The sequence below is a fragment of the Anticarsia gemmatalis genome, chromosome 24 (assembly GCF_050436995.1).
Source record: "Anticarsia gemmatalis isolate Benzon Research Colony breed Stoneville strain chromosome 24, ilAntGemm2 primary, whole genome shotgun sequence".
Lineage (NCBI taxonomy): Eukaryota > Metazoa > Arthropoda > Insecta > Lepidoptera > Erebidae > Anticarsia > Anticarsia gemmatalis.
Window position 1 is genome coordinate 1,427,227 of NC_134768.1, and position 14,544 is coordinate 1,441,770.

General features: G+C 34.3%; 3 protein-coding genes across 3 annotated transcripts; 1 reads left to right on the top strand and 2 right to left on the bottom strand.

Moving 5' to 3' along the window:
- Positions 1–792: 792 nt before the first annotated feature.
- Positions 793–5,519, top strand: Rpt4 (Regulatory particle triple-A ATPase 4). Its single transcript, XM_076130604.1, has 9 exons — positions 793–984; positions 1,343–1,462; positions 1,817–1,953; positions 2,478–2,576; positions 2,955–3,104; positions 3,523–3,646; positions 4,100–4,310; positions 4,752–4,917; positions 5,376–5,519. The coding sequence occupies exons 1-9, from the start codon at positions 879–881 to the stop codon at positions 5,451–5,453; spliced, it is 1,191 nt and encodes a 396-aa protein (XP_075986719.1). The 5' UTR covers positions 793–878; the 3' UTR covers positions 5,454–5,519.
- Positions 5,520–5,868: 349 nt separating this feature from the next.
- Positions 5,869–10,893, bottom strand: LOC142983670 (TGF-beta-activated kinase 1 and MAP3K7-binding protein 1-like). Its single transcript, XM_076130656.1, has 6 exons — positions 10,620–10,893; positions 10,186–10,317; positions 9,569–9,674; positions 8,893–9,154; positions 8,195–8,351; positions 5,869–6,865 (listed from the first exon to the last, which is right to left on the bottom strand). Exons 1-6 carry the CDS (start codon positions 10,754–10,756, stop codon positions 6,292–6,294), a joined length of 1,368 nt encoding a protein of 455 aa, XP_075986771.1. The 5' UTR covers positions 10,757–10,893; the 3' UTR covers positions 5,869–6,291.
- Positions 10,894–13,163: 2,270 nt separating this feature from the next.
- On the bottom strand, positions 13,164–13,928 carry LOC142983463 (transcription factor BTF3 homolog 4-like). Its single transcript, XM_076130356.1, has one exon. It carries the CDS (start codon positions 13,762–13,764, stop codon positions 13,183–13,185), a length of 582 nt encoding a protein of 193 aa, XP_075986471.1. The 5' UTR covers positions 13,765–13,928; the 3' UTR covers positions 13,164–13,182.
- Between the last annotated feature and the right edge of the window lie 616 nt (positions 13,929–14,544).

The window sequence follows — 14,544 nt, forward strand, 5'->3', positions numbered from 1 at the left end:
CATTACATCAGGTATGTATAATATACGTACTCATAGATAATAAGTTTATTTCTCCATTACAGAAGATACATTAACCACTAACGAGTTAGAACTTATTAGATTATAAGGCTTTGCCTCTATCAATCATCAGACGAAAGTAACTTTGATTAAGTTATGTACTTAGACGCGATAATATATTATAATGTTATATGATAATGTATAGAATTATTACTTATGAGGTACCTAGATGTTTAATTGAGATTTGTAAATTAAATCAGCGATATAAAAGCATTTTGATTTACTGTAATTACTTATAGACTATGTAGCAGATCTTCTAGAATTCAATGTCGGTATAACCTGTCGTAAAATAGTAAGTTTTCTCGTAACAAAAAGCAATGCCTGGTTAATTTATTAGTAGGCATTAGGCAAGTAATAAGATTAGTATCACTCACCACAAAATGTTCACCAATTTTAATAAAACACGGATCATCAACACACACACATATTATTCAGTCACTAGAAATTTTCGTGATCAAATTAAACTAACGGTCATCGTAATACATGGTGGCCAGGTGGGTAGTTATACAGGTACATTATGATATATGGCAATAAATTAACTATATTTACGTTTCGGAAATATTTATAATTAATTGATTTCATTTAAGTACCGTTAAGATATTTGTATTTAAATGTGCTCGAAATATGTTTCATTTTAATTATATTATTTTAAATTCATACAGCTAAAGTTAGATGTTGCAAATATCAAACGTTTTTGGAATAACGGAACGTAGAACCGCTTCCATGACTGAACAAAAACTGTCATGTCAACGCACAGAGCTGTCAAATAAAAGTGATAATCAGTTTTGCATTTTGGAGAAAACACATAATATTAGTTAAAAATGCCTGCCGGACCGTCATCCATGGAGTCGTTAAGAGAAAAAGCCTTCCAGGATTACAGGAAGAAGCTGATGGAACATAAAGAAGTCGAATCAAGACTGAAAGAAAGTGAGTTTTTGTATCAGGGTACATCCATTTCTGCCGAATCATGACACAAACTATTGTTAAAAATGTTTAATATTTCGTCTAAATTGCTCAAATAACAGCTAATGGAGGCATAAATCACTAATATTTTAAGTTTTTGTTGAGATTTAACTCAATTTGTACAAATTTCAAACATAATTAGGTTATTTTTATCTACACATATTAGAACTACAAATATTGGGTCATTGTTCCAATATTTTCGATTAATACCAAGTTTAATCACCTATTATAACACTCTACATATAACCACAACACTAGAAATCCTGAATTTCTTTGTGTAAATAAGATAATATTGTCATAATTTCCTCTATTTGTTTTCTAGTGAGAGATAAGCTAAAAGATATAACAAAACAATACGACAAGAGTGAGAATGACTTGAAAGCTCTTCAGAGTGTTGGTCAAATTGTTGGAGAAGTGCTCAAGCAGCTGACTGAGGAGAAATGTAAGTAAATTTACTTAAAAATCATTCATTTATGTAGAAACCAGAATTAAAGGCATAAGCTTAACATTAATTTCGAGTATGTAGACATTAGTTGCAGTTATCACTACTATAAACCAAATTATATGTTTCTCTCCTGTTCAAAATCATCAAAATTTATCTATGCTATCTTTATTTTCAACAAAGGAAATTTAACAGATAGCCCCACAGGTCCTTATTTTATCAAACAGTTCTTGAAGTAATGCAAAGTCATCAACTTATCTTCTCTCAATTTGAGAAAAGACTTATGCCTAAATCTCACAAATCTGCAGTTCTTCCCACTGAAACAATAACATTAATAATTTTGTTATATTTCAGTCATTGTAAAAGCCACAAATGGTCCTCGCTACGTCGTTGGTTGTAGGCGCCAGCTGGACAAACAGAAGCTGAAGGGAGGCACCAGAGTAGCCCTGGATATGACCACACTTACCATCATGAGACATTTGCCTAGAGAGGTAATTAATACTATTGTTTTAACACATTGGTTGCCAGCAACTCACCAAGAGGGTTCAGAAAACTACTAAGTAGGTTTGTTGGCAGTGAAAGTGTTAAGCTTTAGTCAGAAAAAGCATTTACTCTTCCTATTGATCTTTTATTGAGGACTTTATGGCTCAAATAATAGACATTAAATAAATGTAAAAGGTATTGTAATGGTGTTCTCTACACAAGCTTCTAGTGTATTTTTATATGTTTACTAAGTCTTCCCACAAAAGATTAAGGTTATGAAATGGTATTATGTGTTGAGCTTATTGATACTAATCTATTGAGGGATTTATAAAGATGATTTTGAATAACTCCTTGACTGAAAAACAATGGTGAATTCTTAGACAGTCTAAATATATCTACTAGAGTTTCATTAACAATGCTATTGTATTTTCAACAAAATTATATAAGGGCTATTTCATGAAATGGTTAAGTTAAAACTGCTTGTTAAAATAATTGGTATGAAAACTTTAAAATCAATATGTAATGTTTTCAGGTTGACCCTCTAGTATACAACATGAGTCATGAAGACCCTGGTGATGTCACATACTCTGCTATTGGTGGTCTGCAGGAACAGATCAGACAACTTAGAGAGGTAAGAACAAAAATGTAAAAATTCAGAGTAGTACTGTAACAGCTGCAGCTGATCTCTACAAAAGGCTTGTAAAACATTCCAAATTATAATAGATATACCAACATTCCTAAAGCTTTGAAATATGATGTAACTGGTGTTTTTTTTTCTTATTTTATTAAGTATAGTTATTAGCTATCTGATCTAAAAGGGTAAAACAATTTAATAATTCAAAAAAATATTTCTTTACTGTACCGGACTCTAAGGTTTAATATTTTTTTCCGCATTAATAGCTAGATAGTTGCAATTTATAGGTTAATTATGTAGTGACAAAGATGTTTATTCATCCAAAAGAAACCACGTGAGTTAACTTGTAATATTACAACAATATTCTCTGCACAGGTGATCGAGCTGCCCCTGCTGAATCCTGAATTGTTCGTTCGTGTGGGCATCACTCCGCCCAAAGGTTGTTTGCTGTACGGTCCGCCCGGCACCGGCAAGACGCTGCTCGCCAGGGCTGTGGCGTCACAACTTGATGCTAACTTCTTGAAGGTATGTTCTATGATTATATAGCCATATTTTAAGTACATGTATTTGACAATCAGTTAAATACGCTTTAAATCTCCACAGTATACTGTGATAGAGGCATTTTTCGTAGCTCTAAAGCCCGGTTCCCACTGCAAGCGGATCGAACCCTGTTTATGACTGCGTTAAACTCACAAGTGCAAACCCCATACTTGTACAATGGTAAAAACGACAATGACCTGCAAACCATTTGATTTCTAGAAACAATACTTTTTATTTATGTAGAGGTATATTGTTCAATTTTCTTTAACTATTTGATTTCTAGAAACAATTATTTTTATTTCTGTAGAGGTTCATTGTTCAATTTTCATTGCCACACAACATTTCTTTTGAAAGATTGGTATGTAAATATACTTATTATTGTTCAAAATTTTTGGTATTATAGGTCGTATCTTCAGCCATCGTAGACAAGTACATCGGCGAGTCGGCGCGTTTGATCCGTGAGATGTTCAACTACGCGCGTGATCATCAACCCTGTATCATATTCATGGACGAGATTGACGCTATTGGTGAGTTAATATTAAACCTTATATTACTTTGTCTAAAACTATCCCACTGCCGGGCATAGGCCTCCCAGAATAAAAGCTTTTTTAGCAATAACTCTTGTAACTCTATAAAAAAATGTTATTTCAAGAATATTTTAAAGCAATCTAAGTTGCATTACCGATGAAGATTATTTACTACAGTACATGATGGTAATGTAAACTCGATTTTGGTTTTGAACTGTGTTTGTCAGCATGTTATAGAGATAGATATACTTATTGATCAAGCTAAAATTTTATGCGTCCTCCACAGAAATCAACTGAATCGCATTTATTTTAATGTTAACGAGTCTACTACCACTAACCATTCACATCATCACACATGTAATGTAGAAAAACGTAATAAATCATTCCTTACCAAACACAACACCATAAATATTGTTCATAATGCTAAAATTCACTAATTTCTTCCTCTCCCAGGTGGTCGTCGTTTCTCAGAAGGTACATCAGCCGATCGTGAGATCCAGCGTACTCTCATGGAGCTGCTGAACCAGATGGACGGGTTCGACTCCCTGGGGCAGGTGAAGATCATCATGGCCACCAACAGACCTGATACCCTTGACCCTGCGCTGCTCAGACCTGGCAGATTGGACAGGAAGATTGAGATACCTTTACCTAATGAGCAGGCTAGGTGAGAACCTTCTTTATGGTAAACTAGTTGACCCGCTCGGCTCCCTTCGCATACAGAGTTTGAGATAAAAGGTGAACCTATTTGAACCGCTTAGCAGACGATTTTCTGGATAAAAATAAAGCATACATATGTTTGAAACTGATTCTTGAACTATTTCCAGGCTGAACTGCATCAAAATTTGTTCAGTGGATTACGGACGAAAGCGTTACAACAGAGACAGACTTTTCCTTTTATAATTAAGTAGTAAGAAAGTGAAAACGGTTGGAAACGACACTGTTCTGCGAATATTTCGAGCCCAATCGCAGCATTAAACAATTTTTGAAATCTTCAACAAACATCACGATACTTTAACCAATTTATACATAAACAGGCAACTGTCAATTCTATATTATTATTTCTTGAAGAAAAAAAAACATTTATAAAATATATTCGTTATTCCAGGTTGGAGATTCTAAAGATCCACGCGGCGCCGATCGCCAAGCACGGTGAGATGGACTACGAGGCCGTCGTCAAATTGTCTGACACCTTCAACGGCGCTGATCTCAGGAACGTCTGTACCGAGGCCGGTCTGTTCGCTATTAGAGCTGAGAGAGAGTATATTATACAGGTAACACTTTGTTCTATCCAGTTACAAGTTTAGACTAGACTTAACCCATATATGCCCAGAACGTTTTTATCACCGATTTTAGTAAATGTACATAATATGTGTAAAAAAATTACGGCCGTTATCGGTTTTTTTTTGTATTACTACCATTTCCTATATAAATCTTAACACACGTCGAAGTTTTAATTAACGTACGAATGATCTAAAAATAAATTGCACGTCAGCAAGAAATATCTGAAAATATTATTCAATCTGGTATCTGTATAAAGCTAGTAGTAGTAGACAAAGCAGGAATAACTTTTAACCCTTTTGCTTTGGATGTTTAATATTATATTAGAATACGGGAATTAATGCCAACACGCATTGTACCCTGAAATGCCTAACGTTTCGATTAGGCATTTCAGTTACCCAACGCCAAAAACATTTACTTTTCAGTTTTTAATCCGTTTCTAAATTTTCAGGAGGATCTAATGAAGGCTGTACGTAAGGTAGCCGACAACAAGAAGTTGGAGAGCAAGTTGGACTACAAGCCGGTTTAAATATCGTTTATTATATAACATGTACTTTGTCACTATATATCTACTAATAAATAGTTTTACTTTTTATTTTGTACCTTTATTTTACATAAGACCTTTATATAATGTATGAATCTAAATGAAGCTAACAGTATGTAAAGATTTGTAGCAAGTATTGTTCTTTGATTTCTGTTTGGCGTGATGGGCATGATTTTATGTACTAAGTCCTCAACAATTAACGTGCAAAAAATAATTTTGACGTAATAACTAGGAAATTTGCTTCAGTTCTTGCTCTCAGGAGAAATTAGTCAAATGGTCCACAAATTTGTTTCTGGAAATGGAGCAGAAGAGTTTTACATCAAGTAAAGCGCAAGACTTCTACAGATTCTTTTACAGCGATAATAAACTCTTAAAAGTAGAAGGATAGTAAAATAACGAATAAAGGAAAACATTTTTATTGCAACAACACACATTATTCTAATATTGTCATAATAACAAACGTTTAATCAATAATACTTTCGCGTTATCTGGTAACAATTAAATATTAATCTCGATCCTGACAAAAACTCTCACGTTTTAATTGTTAAGAAATAAGATTGTATATTCCTTGTATGTATACAAGTAAAGTTAAGTAATGCTTGCCGCAGTTACTAAAAATATGGCTTTTTAGTAATATTAGAACTGTCCCAGTTTATATAAAAACATAAATGGCAAGTACAAATTACAACTACAAGGCAACTGTATTTGATCTCACTCCGGGTTCGAACCCAATATAGCAAGTGGCTACTTTGCTAAAAGGTCACTTGAATTTTTCAAAACCTTCATAAATATTAAGTACAAACATAATGATTTTTTGAATAATTTATTTAATAAAATCAGGCAACGTTCCATTCTTCCTAGCTTTAGCCACATTTTCATAATAACAAGTAAAGTCCACATAACCCCTAATCTTTCGATTCCTATCAAACTGCCTCGCGACGGGATCGATATCGGAACTCGATTCAATCGATTGATTAGTATCGATATTCGAATCGTTCGTTTCGATTTCATTAGTCGTTCCTGAAGAATAAATTTCCGAATCGATTTCGTTTAGTAGAGTATTTGATTTTGATTGGACAATAGGGTTGAATCTTACTGAGGCATTTTTAGTGACCCCAGTAGGGGGTCTATCTTCATTAGTTGGTAGAAAATTAAAATTTCTTATTAATAAAGACATGTGTGTGTTCGGTTTTGGTTTGACGTTGTAACTATTGACACAATAAGACAGGAATTCTTTTTCTATTTCTTCTAATACAAATTGACTGACAAGTCTAAAGTCAGTGTGTTTCCTGAAGTTCTCTACAATCATTTGTGATAGCATTTGGTTCGTTTGTTCGTAGCTGCCTTTGGCTTCTTGTATGCGTTTGTACACGCCGGCACTGACTAGGACTAGGAACCTGAAATGAAAAGAGAAAACAAATTAGATAGATACAAAAATCACGCCTTTTTCTTCTAAGGGTAAATAGAGACCAAATAAATTAGATACAGACAAATATATATTTATATTTATAGGCCATTTTATACACAGACAGATTAGAGCCAGTTTTCGTTTTCTAAATATACTGCTGAGCACAATTTTCGTCAAGTTTAGCATTAAGGAATAAAATATACAATATATTGAGGAAGAATATAAGGCAATTTATTTACATACAATAAAAATATCAATACATAAATTAAAATTCATTGTGTGTAAGTTGGTCTCTTATTACATTTATGTCCTCGAAATAACTTTGGACAATTACATTTCACAATTCAATGGATAGATGGCGCTGTAGTCTAGATATAAATTAAAATAAACCTGGTCTGGTCAAACTATTTTAAAGTCTTATCTAGTTCAACGAATAAATACTAAATATTTACATAAATCGTTATCAATACATTATTGAAATTGGCACAAATGTTCAAGATTACCTCCTTGACCTCACGAGATAGTTAGCGAGCAATTATAAAGACCTTGCAATATATTGGCTGATAGTTTGCTATCGTAGTCGGAAGCTATAGGGGGTCGACAAAATTACTGATATTATTTTGAAGGTTTGGACCATTTGCAGATTTAAGACGATGAGATGTTTTAAAAGTGGAGACCAGTCTCAATTTGATAATTAATATGATATACAAATTATGCTAAATATAGAAAAATAACGTCCTAGAGATAGCATTCTAGATTTACAAAACAAGGCAAAAGTCGATAAAGTGGTTAATACTTTGTGTCCGTTGTTTGTATGTTTGTAAAAGTCCCCGCGACACAACAGCAATACTTAGTGCGGGAATTTACTTAATTCGATTTAATTTAAGTAAAAAAAAAGTTTGGCACGCTTTTATAAAAATACTAGAAACTAAATAAACAAGAATATTATTTGTTTTTAATTAGGCAAGAATTTGCTTATTTTCCTTGGAAACAAGATTCACTTTTCTCATTAGAAAGACCCTTAACCCTGCAATAGGCGATTATTATAATTTACTAGCTAACCCGCGCAACTTCGCTTGCGTCACATAAGATAGAATGGGTAAAAAAATTCCCCGTTTTTGTAACATTTTTTATTGCTACTCTGCTCCTATTGGTCGTAGCGTGATGATATATAGCCTTCCTCGATAAATGGACTATCTAACACTAAAAGAATTTTTCAAATCGGTCCAGTAGTTTTTGAGATTAGCGCGTTCAAACAAACAAACAAACTCTTCAGCTTTATAATATTAGTATAGATTCATCTGCAAAATATACTCGCCAGCAAGATTCATCCAATACTATGGGGCCGTGGATCTCGGGCGCCGCGATCACTGGCTCCGAAATAGCCGCGCTGATAGTCGGGAACGCCTTGTATAAACCTTTGACTAAGTAGTTGCCCAGACAACGTGTGCCAGTCTGATTGCCTAGATATTGAGCTGGAAAAGATGGTTATGGATAAGACAAAGCCTTTTGAAAGATTTTTCAGTGTTAAAAGAATTTTCTGTGCTAATAATACTTGTGGGCATCGAAGTAATGATTAGATAAGAATTACAAAGACCAATAGTACTTTGCCCAACCTGAGAATCTAATCCGAAAGTTCATGTTCAGTTGTATTTACTACTGACTGCACTCTATATGTACAAATTGTAAGGATTTTCAGTTTCATATCATTACAGTCATATAAACAACTAACTTTTACCCTTCGTTTGCCACCCGAATTTTCATGGGATTGCGTCATTTTCCCGGAGTAAAAAGTAGCCTATGTCCTTTCTCGGGTATCAAAATATCTCCATATTAAATTTCATGCAAATTGGTTCAGTAGTTTAGGCGTGATTGAGTAACAGACAGACAGACAGAGTTACTTTCGCATTAATAATATTAGTATGGATATTGGATGGGCTTTACATAACCTCATATGGGTCTTGAATTACATACATAATAGTATGTAAACATAATAAGTTAAGTTAATAAACTCACCATTCCTCAACTTATTAACGTCCAGCCCCAACTGTGAGAGCCTTAGCAACTCGTCCTCATTATTCAAGCTATGATCAACCGTCAACTGTACGACTCTCAACACATCATTTTCATCGGTCCTGCATAGTAACGCCCTGGTATCTCCAACGTTAGCCACGAAAAGTTTGTTATTGTGCACTAAAGCTATGACTACAGCCGCCCCGCCAGATAGATGACAGTCTATTTCTTTTAAACGGGCTAAAATACTTTGGTTTTGTTGTACCTGTAAGTTAACATACAAACATAAATAATCAAACCAAAAAATGCCACTTGCTACAGTCCCTACAAAACCTCTTTCGTCATACAGGTTCGCTGTTTACGAGTACGACACACCCAATCTTTCCTGAAGGGGGCCCATAGGATCTGAGTGTATTATTTTAGCATTTTAGGTTTTGGTGTTTCCATTTTTCAGGTTTCTGTCATGTAAATTCCAGCGGTTCAACCCAACCTAACCTGGGCTCCACCTGGTTATACTTAACAAATTTATTATACACTTAAATACGTCAATGAAAAATCTATCTATTGATGAAAACTGCTTGAAAATCTGTTCAATCAATTAACAGTTTATTGCAAACAGACATATAGACAGATGCCACAAAGTGACTTTGTTTTATAATATGTAATGATAATAACAAACCTGTGTTTCATTCAATGTTTGTAACTGGTATTGTAAACTAGTTCTTTCTGCTATCATGCCATCATAGTTCTCTGTGTATGCCTTCTCCACTGATATGAATGCATTCCTGAAAATATATAACGTAGTGTTGGCAGGCCCCCCACAAGATGGACCGACGACCTGGTAAGGGTTGCCGGAGTCCGATGGATGAGGGCGGCCCAGGACCGGTCCTATTGGCGCTCGATGGGGGAGGCCTTTGTCCAGCAGTGGACGATTCCCGGCTGAGATGATGATGATGGATATGTTTGAAATGACATAGAGCTCTGTAAAGTGGAATCGAGCAGACCATGAATAAACCAATCACGGTGCTTGAAGCCTCCAGTCCACATCAGTGCAAACAATACCATTGATTCATTTACAGTTTCATACACACCGCTTTGTTTCAGTTGAAAGTTAGAAACACACCCTAAAGCCAATTAGGTAATTCTTAAAAGATATGATAAGCATTAAATAATTTGTAGATTGGTACAACTATTAGTATTCTTACTTATACAAGCATTGAATTATGTTATTGTATGATAACAAAATTGAATTTTAACATACCAAGTAGGAGTTAATCAAAACATAATTTAAATTACCTCAATCTCTCTCGAATCTCTTCGTCAGTGTTGGCTGAAGGTGGTGGAAATAGGATCTCAGCAGCCATGGCATGCATGATGAACCTGGCAGCTTCCAAACCATTGTGGGGCTCAAATACTCCATATAGGGAGCTGGGAAAAAACAAAAATAACTAAAAGTAGTACCTGCACTTTATCCATGATACAAATTGCATACTAAATAACTTTTTTCAAAATAAAAAGGTCAATTGTTTTTTGCATATTTACATAATATCACGCCTTTTCTCTATAAAGTTACACAGAGACCAGAGAACGCCACTTATAGTACGATCCTTACAAACTTCCCTGGTCTCATTCACATCAATACATCTAGTCATACAAGACCGCTGGGTTACGAGAACGACCTTTTTAAATATTTAAATAAGTAGAAGGGTATGATAATAACGTTTACTCACAAATTATCTTCCGTCTGGCAGTAGAAGCAAAGATAATCATCTGTTGGGTTTGTATTCCCTGCACCTATGCGTGAAAAATATGACGCTACACACGTATTCTTGCATTTTGGTAGGTCGTCAATCCACGGCCCTATCATGCTAAATATCGAACATAAAAACCAAGAATATGGGTCCTATTTCACTTAATTTATAAGTTAATAACTCAAATCGCTTTCTGGGTTATTTATTTTCGTAACTTGACACTTATCAATTGTCACTACTCTGACTTCTCACAGACGTCTCATTCCGTAATTTCCGTTTAGAAACCAGTTTAGGCGAATAAAATAAACCTTCCGCTAAATTCAAATTGGGTTATAAATCTTAAAATCTATTTGTAGCCCAAAAAATCTTTTTCTTTTTCGGATGAGTGCTGTGTTGTAAGATTCGTAGTGCCGCAATGAATATCAAGAAACTAAACGTTACTACGTTTAATTACTGCATTAACTGTACATAAAGTATCAATTTCGTGAATAATGACTCTGCAATATTATTTTCTGTTTAGCAAGCACAGGTTCAACCACCGTGGATGCAAACATGATATGATAATATTATTTGTATGTTATCACTATGATCAGTCCAGGCAGAGACTCAAACTTTGCTTTTGTTTTGGAAAAGAAAGTAAATTCGTTTAACTTTTCAAAACTACCTAATCACCATCAGATTATTCTTATAATGAATATTATGATCGTAAGAACAGGAGCTATAACTTGATTGTGAATCATAATCAGCAATCTCGAATTGTGATTATAATAATTCTTGTTAAACATTGGTAATAAATTAATCATTTGTTACTAAAGTGCCTTGTAATTTAATCCTCATGGTGAATTGCTTAGTTAGGATAATATCAGAAGCGATTCTTATCATCATGACTTATCATTTTCGGTTTAGTACTACTGACTTCGTATTTTGTGTGAAACCACAATTTCCTTTCCCACTACCACTATTCGAGTTCTTTTCAATTTAATTTGTTATGGTTACCTACGTCACCACGAAAATAGATAACTTTCTAGGTAGGTAGGTATGTAATTACTAGACCGATTTTGATTAAGTTTAAGCACTAACTGTATGTATGTTAGGTAGGTATTTAGGGCACAAATTTATCTAGGCTTAATCACATGGATAAGAAGCCGGGCCGATTGAGCCTGGCTTCTTGTATGAACGTCCTTAAATAACTGCAGTGCGGTTTGTTCATTTTCAAATTAAGCATAAATTATTATATTATCCGTACATCCTGATCGTTAGGATTGGATTTGGATGGCGGATTGACATAACTATTTCCCCCCCCATTTCGCTTTATCTAAATTACTATATGCACAGTCCACAGGCGTATTCATAACCAAATATGATCAAAAAAAATAATACCTACCAAACATGACTAACCGGAAGAATCTGCACGCTATTGTAGACTTTATGTACATAAAATTGAAGGTCACTGTAGCGTGCCATGCATGAAATACAAATGAAGACTTGCACGCGTTTACCCACATGGCTCATTTATCTATTTCTTTTCAGTCTTTTTCGAGGTAATTAATATTTATGACTGTAATACAATAAAGTTTGATTAAATATATGTGAAATAAGATTTAAATACTAAATTAAATATGAAGCAAGAATAGTAGTTGGCAAGTCATTGATACCTACTACAGTATTATTATATTACAACCTACTTAGTTTTAGGTCATAGTGATTTTAGACATTCTTTTAGAGCAATAATAATAACAATGTCTAGCATTTTTGTATCAACTTGAAATTTTGTTGTAAATAAAACACCATTTTCATCGATCAAAGTTTTAATGTTCCATCCACATACCAAACTCTAATCATTTACAATTTTTTGCAATTTTTATATTTTTATTTATACATTGTTAGCTCCATAACCTAAAGAGCTACCTGTGACTAATGTTGTTTTATAATCTATTTTTTTATGAAAGCAAATCTTTAGTCCGGACATGAATCAACAACTTTAGAAAATATTTATTTAAAAATATTATAAGGTGCACTTTACACCTTTACTATACATATTATATACTTCTATGATTTGCTGGTGCGCTGTCAAAAATAATGTATATGTTATAATTTTAAATATATATATGCAACCTATATGTTGGCCAATATCTCAACAATAGGTTTATTTTTTCATTCAACACTTAACTAGGTCCTATTATAAGAGAATCGACTTGTTTTACATCCCATTATGCTGTTATGTTACAATATAAAACTAAAAATAATGTATTAGTGCATGGCATAAGACTTAAGCAGTTTGAAATCAGGATGGTTGAGAGGTTTCCAAAATCACATGTTAACAAAAACTAGTAATTAAAAAAAAAGTGTCCCTGTACCAACATAACACATTCACAAATTTACACATACAATAAATGTAGGAAAAATATTTCAAAAACATTTATTAAAGGAACACAATGTAAAATAAATGAGAAGTATTTGAGACGCTTCTGTGACTTTGGAAACCTATTTCACTTCGGGTGAGCAAAATTAAACACTACACCATTCTGTGGCCGACTATAATTTAATCGGATTTTTTATCTGCAGCTTTGGTTTCTGATTCTGGTTTCTTTTCCTCCTTCTTCTCAGCAGGCTTCTCCTCTTTTTTCTCGGGTTTCTCCTCCTTTACCTTTTCCTTCTCTTTCTCATTTGTTGCGACTTCCTTGGCCTCCTGCTTGGATGCCTCATCGAAGTTGCCGACTAGGTTAGGAACCTCGTCGTCCTCATCAAGTGGCTTCGGCGCGGCGACGCTCGACGCCAGCCTCTTCAATTGATTCAAACCTTCGGGTCCCAGCTGACTAAGAATACCGGGGAGCATCTCAGCGATCTGCTTGTTCTCTCCATGACCGGTAATAGCAAAAGTGTTCGCCGCGAGGGATGCCTGCGCTTTCGGGTTGTTGAAGTGTATTACTGTGCCGTCATCTTTTATCATATTAACCTCCTCGATGCCAGGAATAGTGTTTACTGACAACTTTTTGAGAGATGATTGCAATTTCTTGTCATCTGTCGCCGCGGTAACGTGAACAACCTTTTTCTTGCGCCTCGGTGTGCCCTTACCGCCGATGCGCACCTGCGACTGCAGTTTCTTTAGCTTCTCGGTGTTCATTCTGTTGTTTCAATACACTACGCCTGTTAATCAAAACCCGGCGCACTTTTTAGCGTAACTATTTATTCAATATACACCTTGATCACACAAGTTTTCCATGTAACTTGATCGTACGCACGTGTTTTGAACACCGGTTAGTTACAAAGGGAAAATGGTGGATTTGAGACAAGTTATTTCTGATTTCCTTGTTTAGTAAGTTGGCAGCACTGAGGTTTGCGATCCTTTTTACATTTTTTTTTCGCAGAAAAATGAGAAATTAAATAAATTTACTAATTAAAATTACGCTATTTATAGAGGGTCAGTTTGTTTGTAACAAAATATTGCAAAATAACTATTAAAACATTGTAATAATGTTTAAAAATACTTGCTATTTTTCCTTAAATTAGGTTTATCTGTTTATTTTCGATGAAAATATGAATTTTATTAAAAATGTAAAATACAATGATTTGAAACAGTAAACAATCAAATAAGTTGTTTGATTATTAGAATATTTTATTTTTCTCGCAAAAACGGAACGTTTCCCCAGCACTGGCAAAGCGACATCTACATGAATGCCATACAACGTTTGGTCTCACAGCATCCTTTGAGTGACACTAGATGGCGTTACTTACATCAAAATGTTTCGTAAAAATGGTAAGAGATAGCGTTACTAGTGTAGAAATACTATTTTTGAATTCACTGTTGTAGTTCGATGGCTGGTTTCAGTTATATTTAATTACTTTTCCATTTTGTTCAGGTCAACATGTCAAGTCATACTATTAATCAGACTAGTCAGTGCCA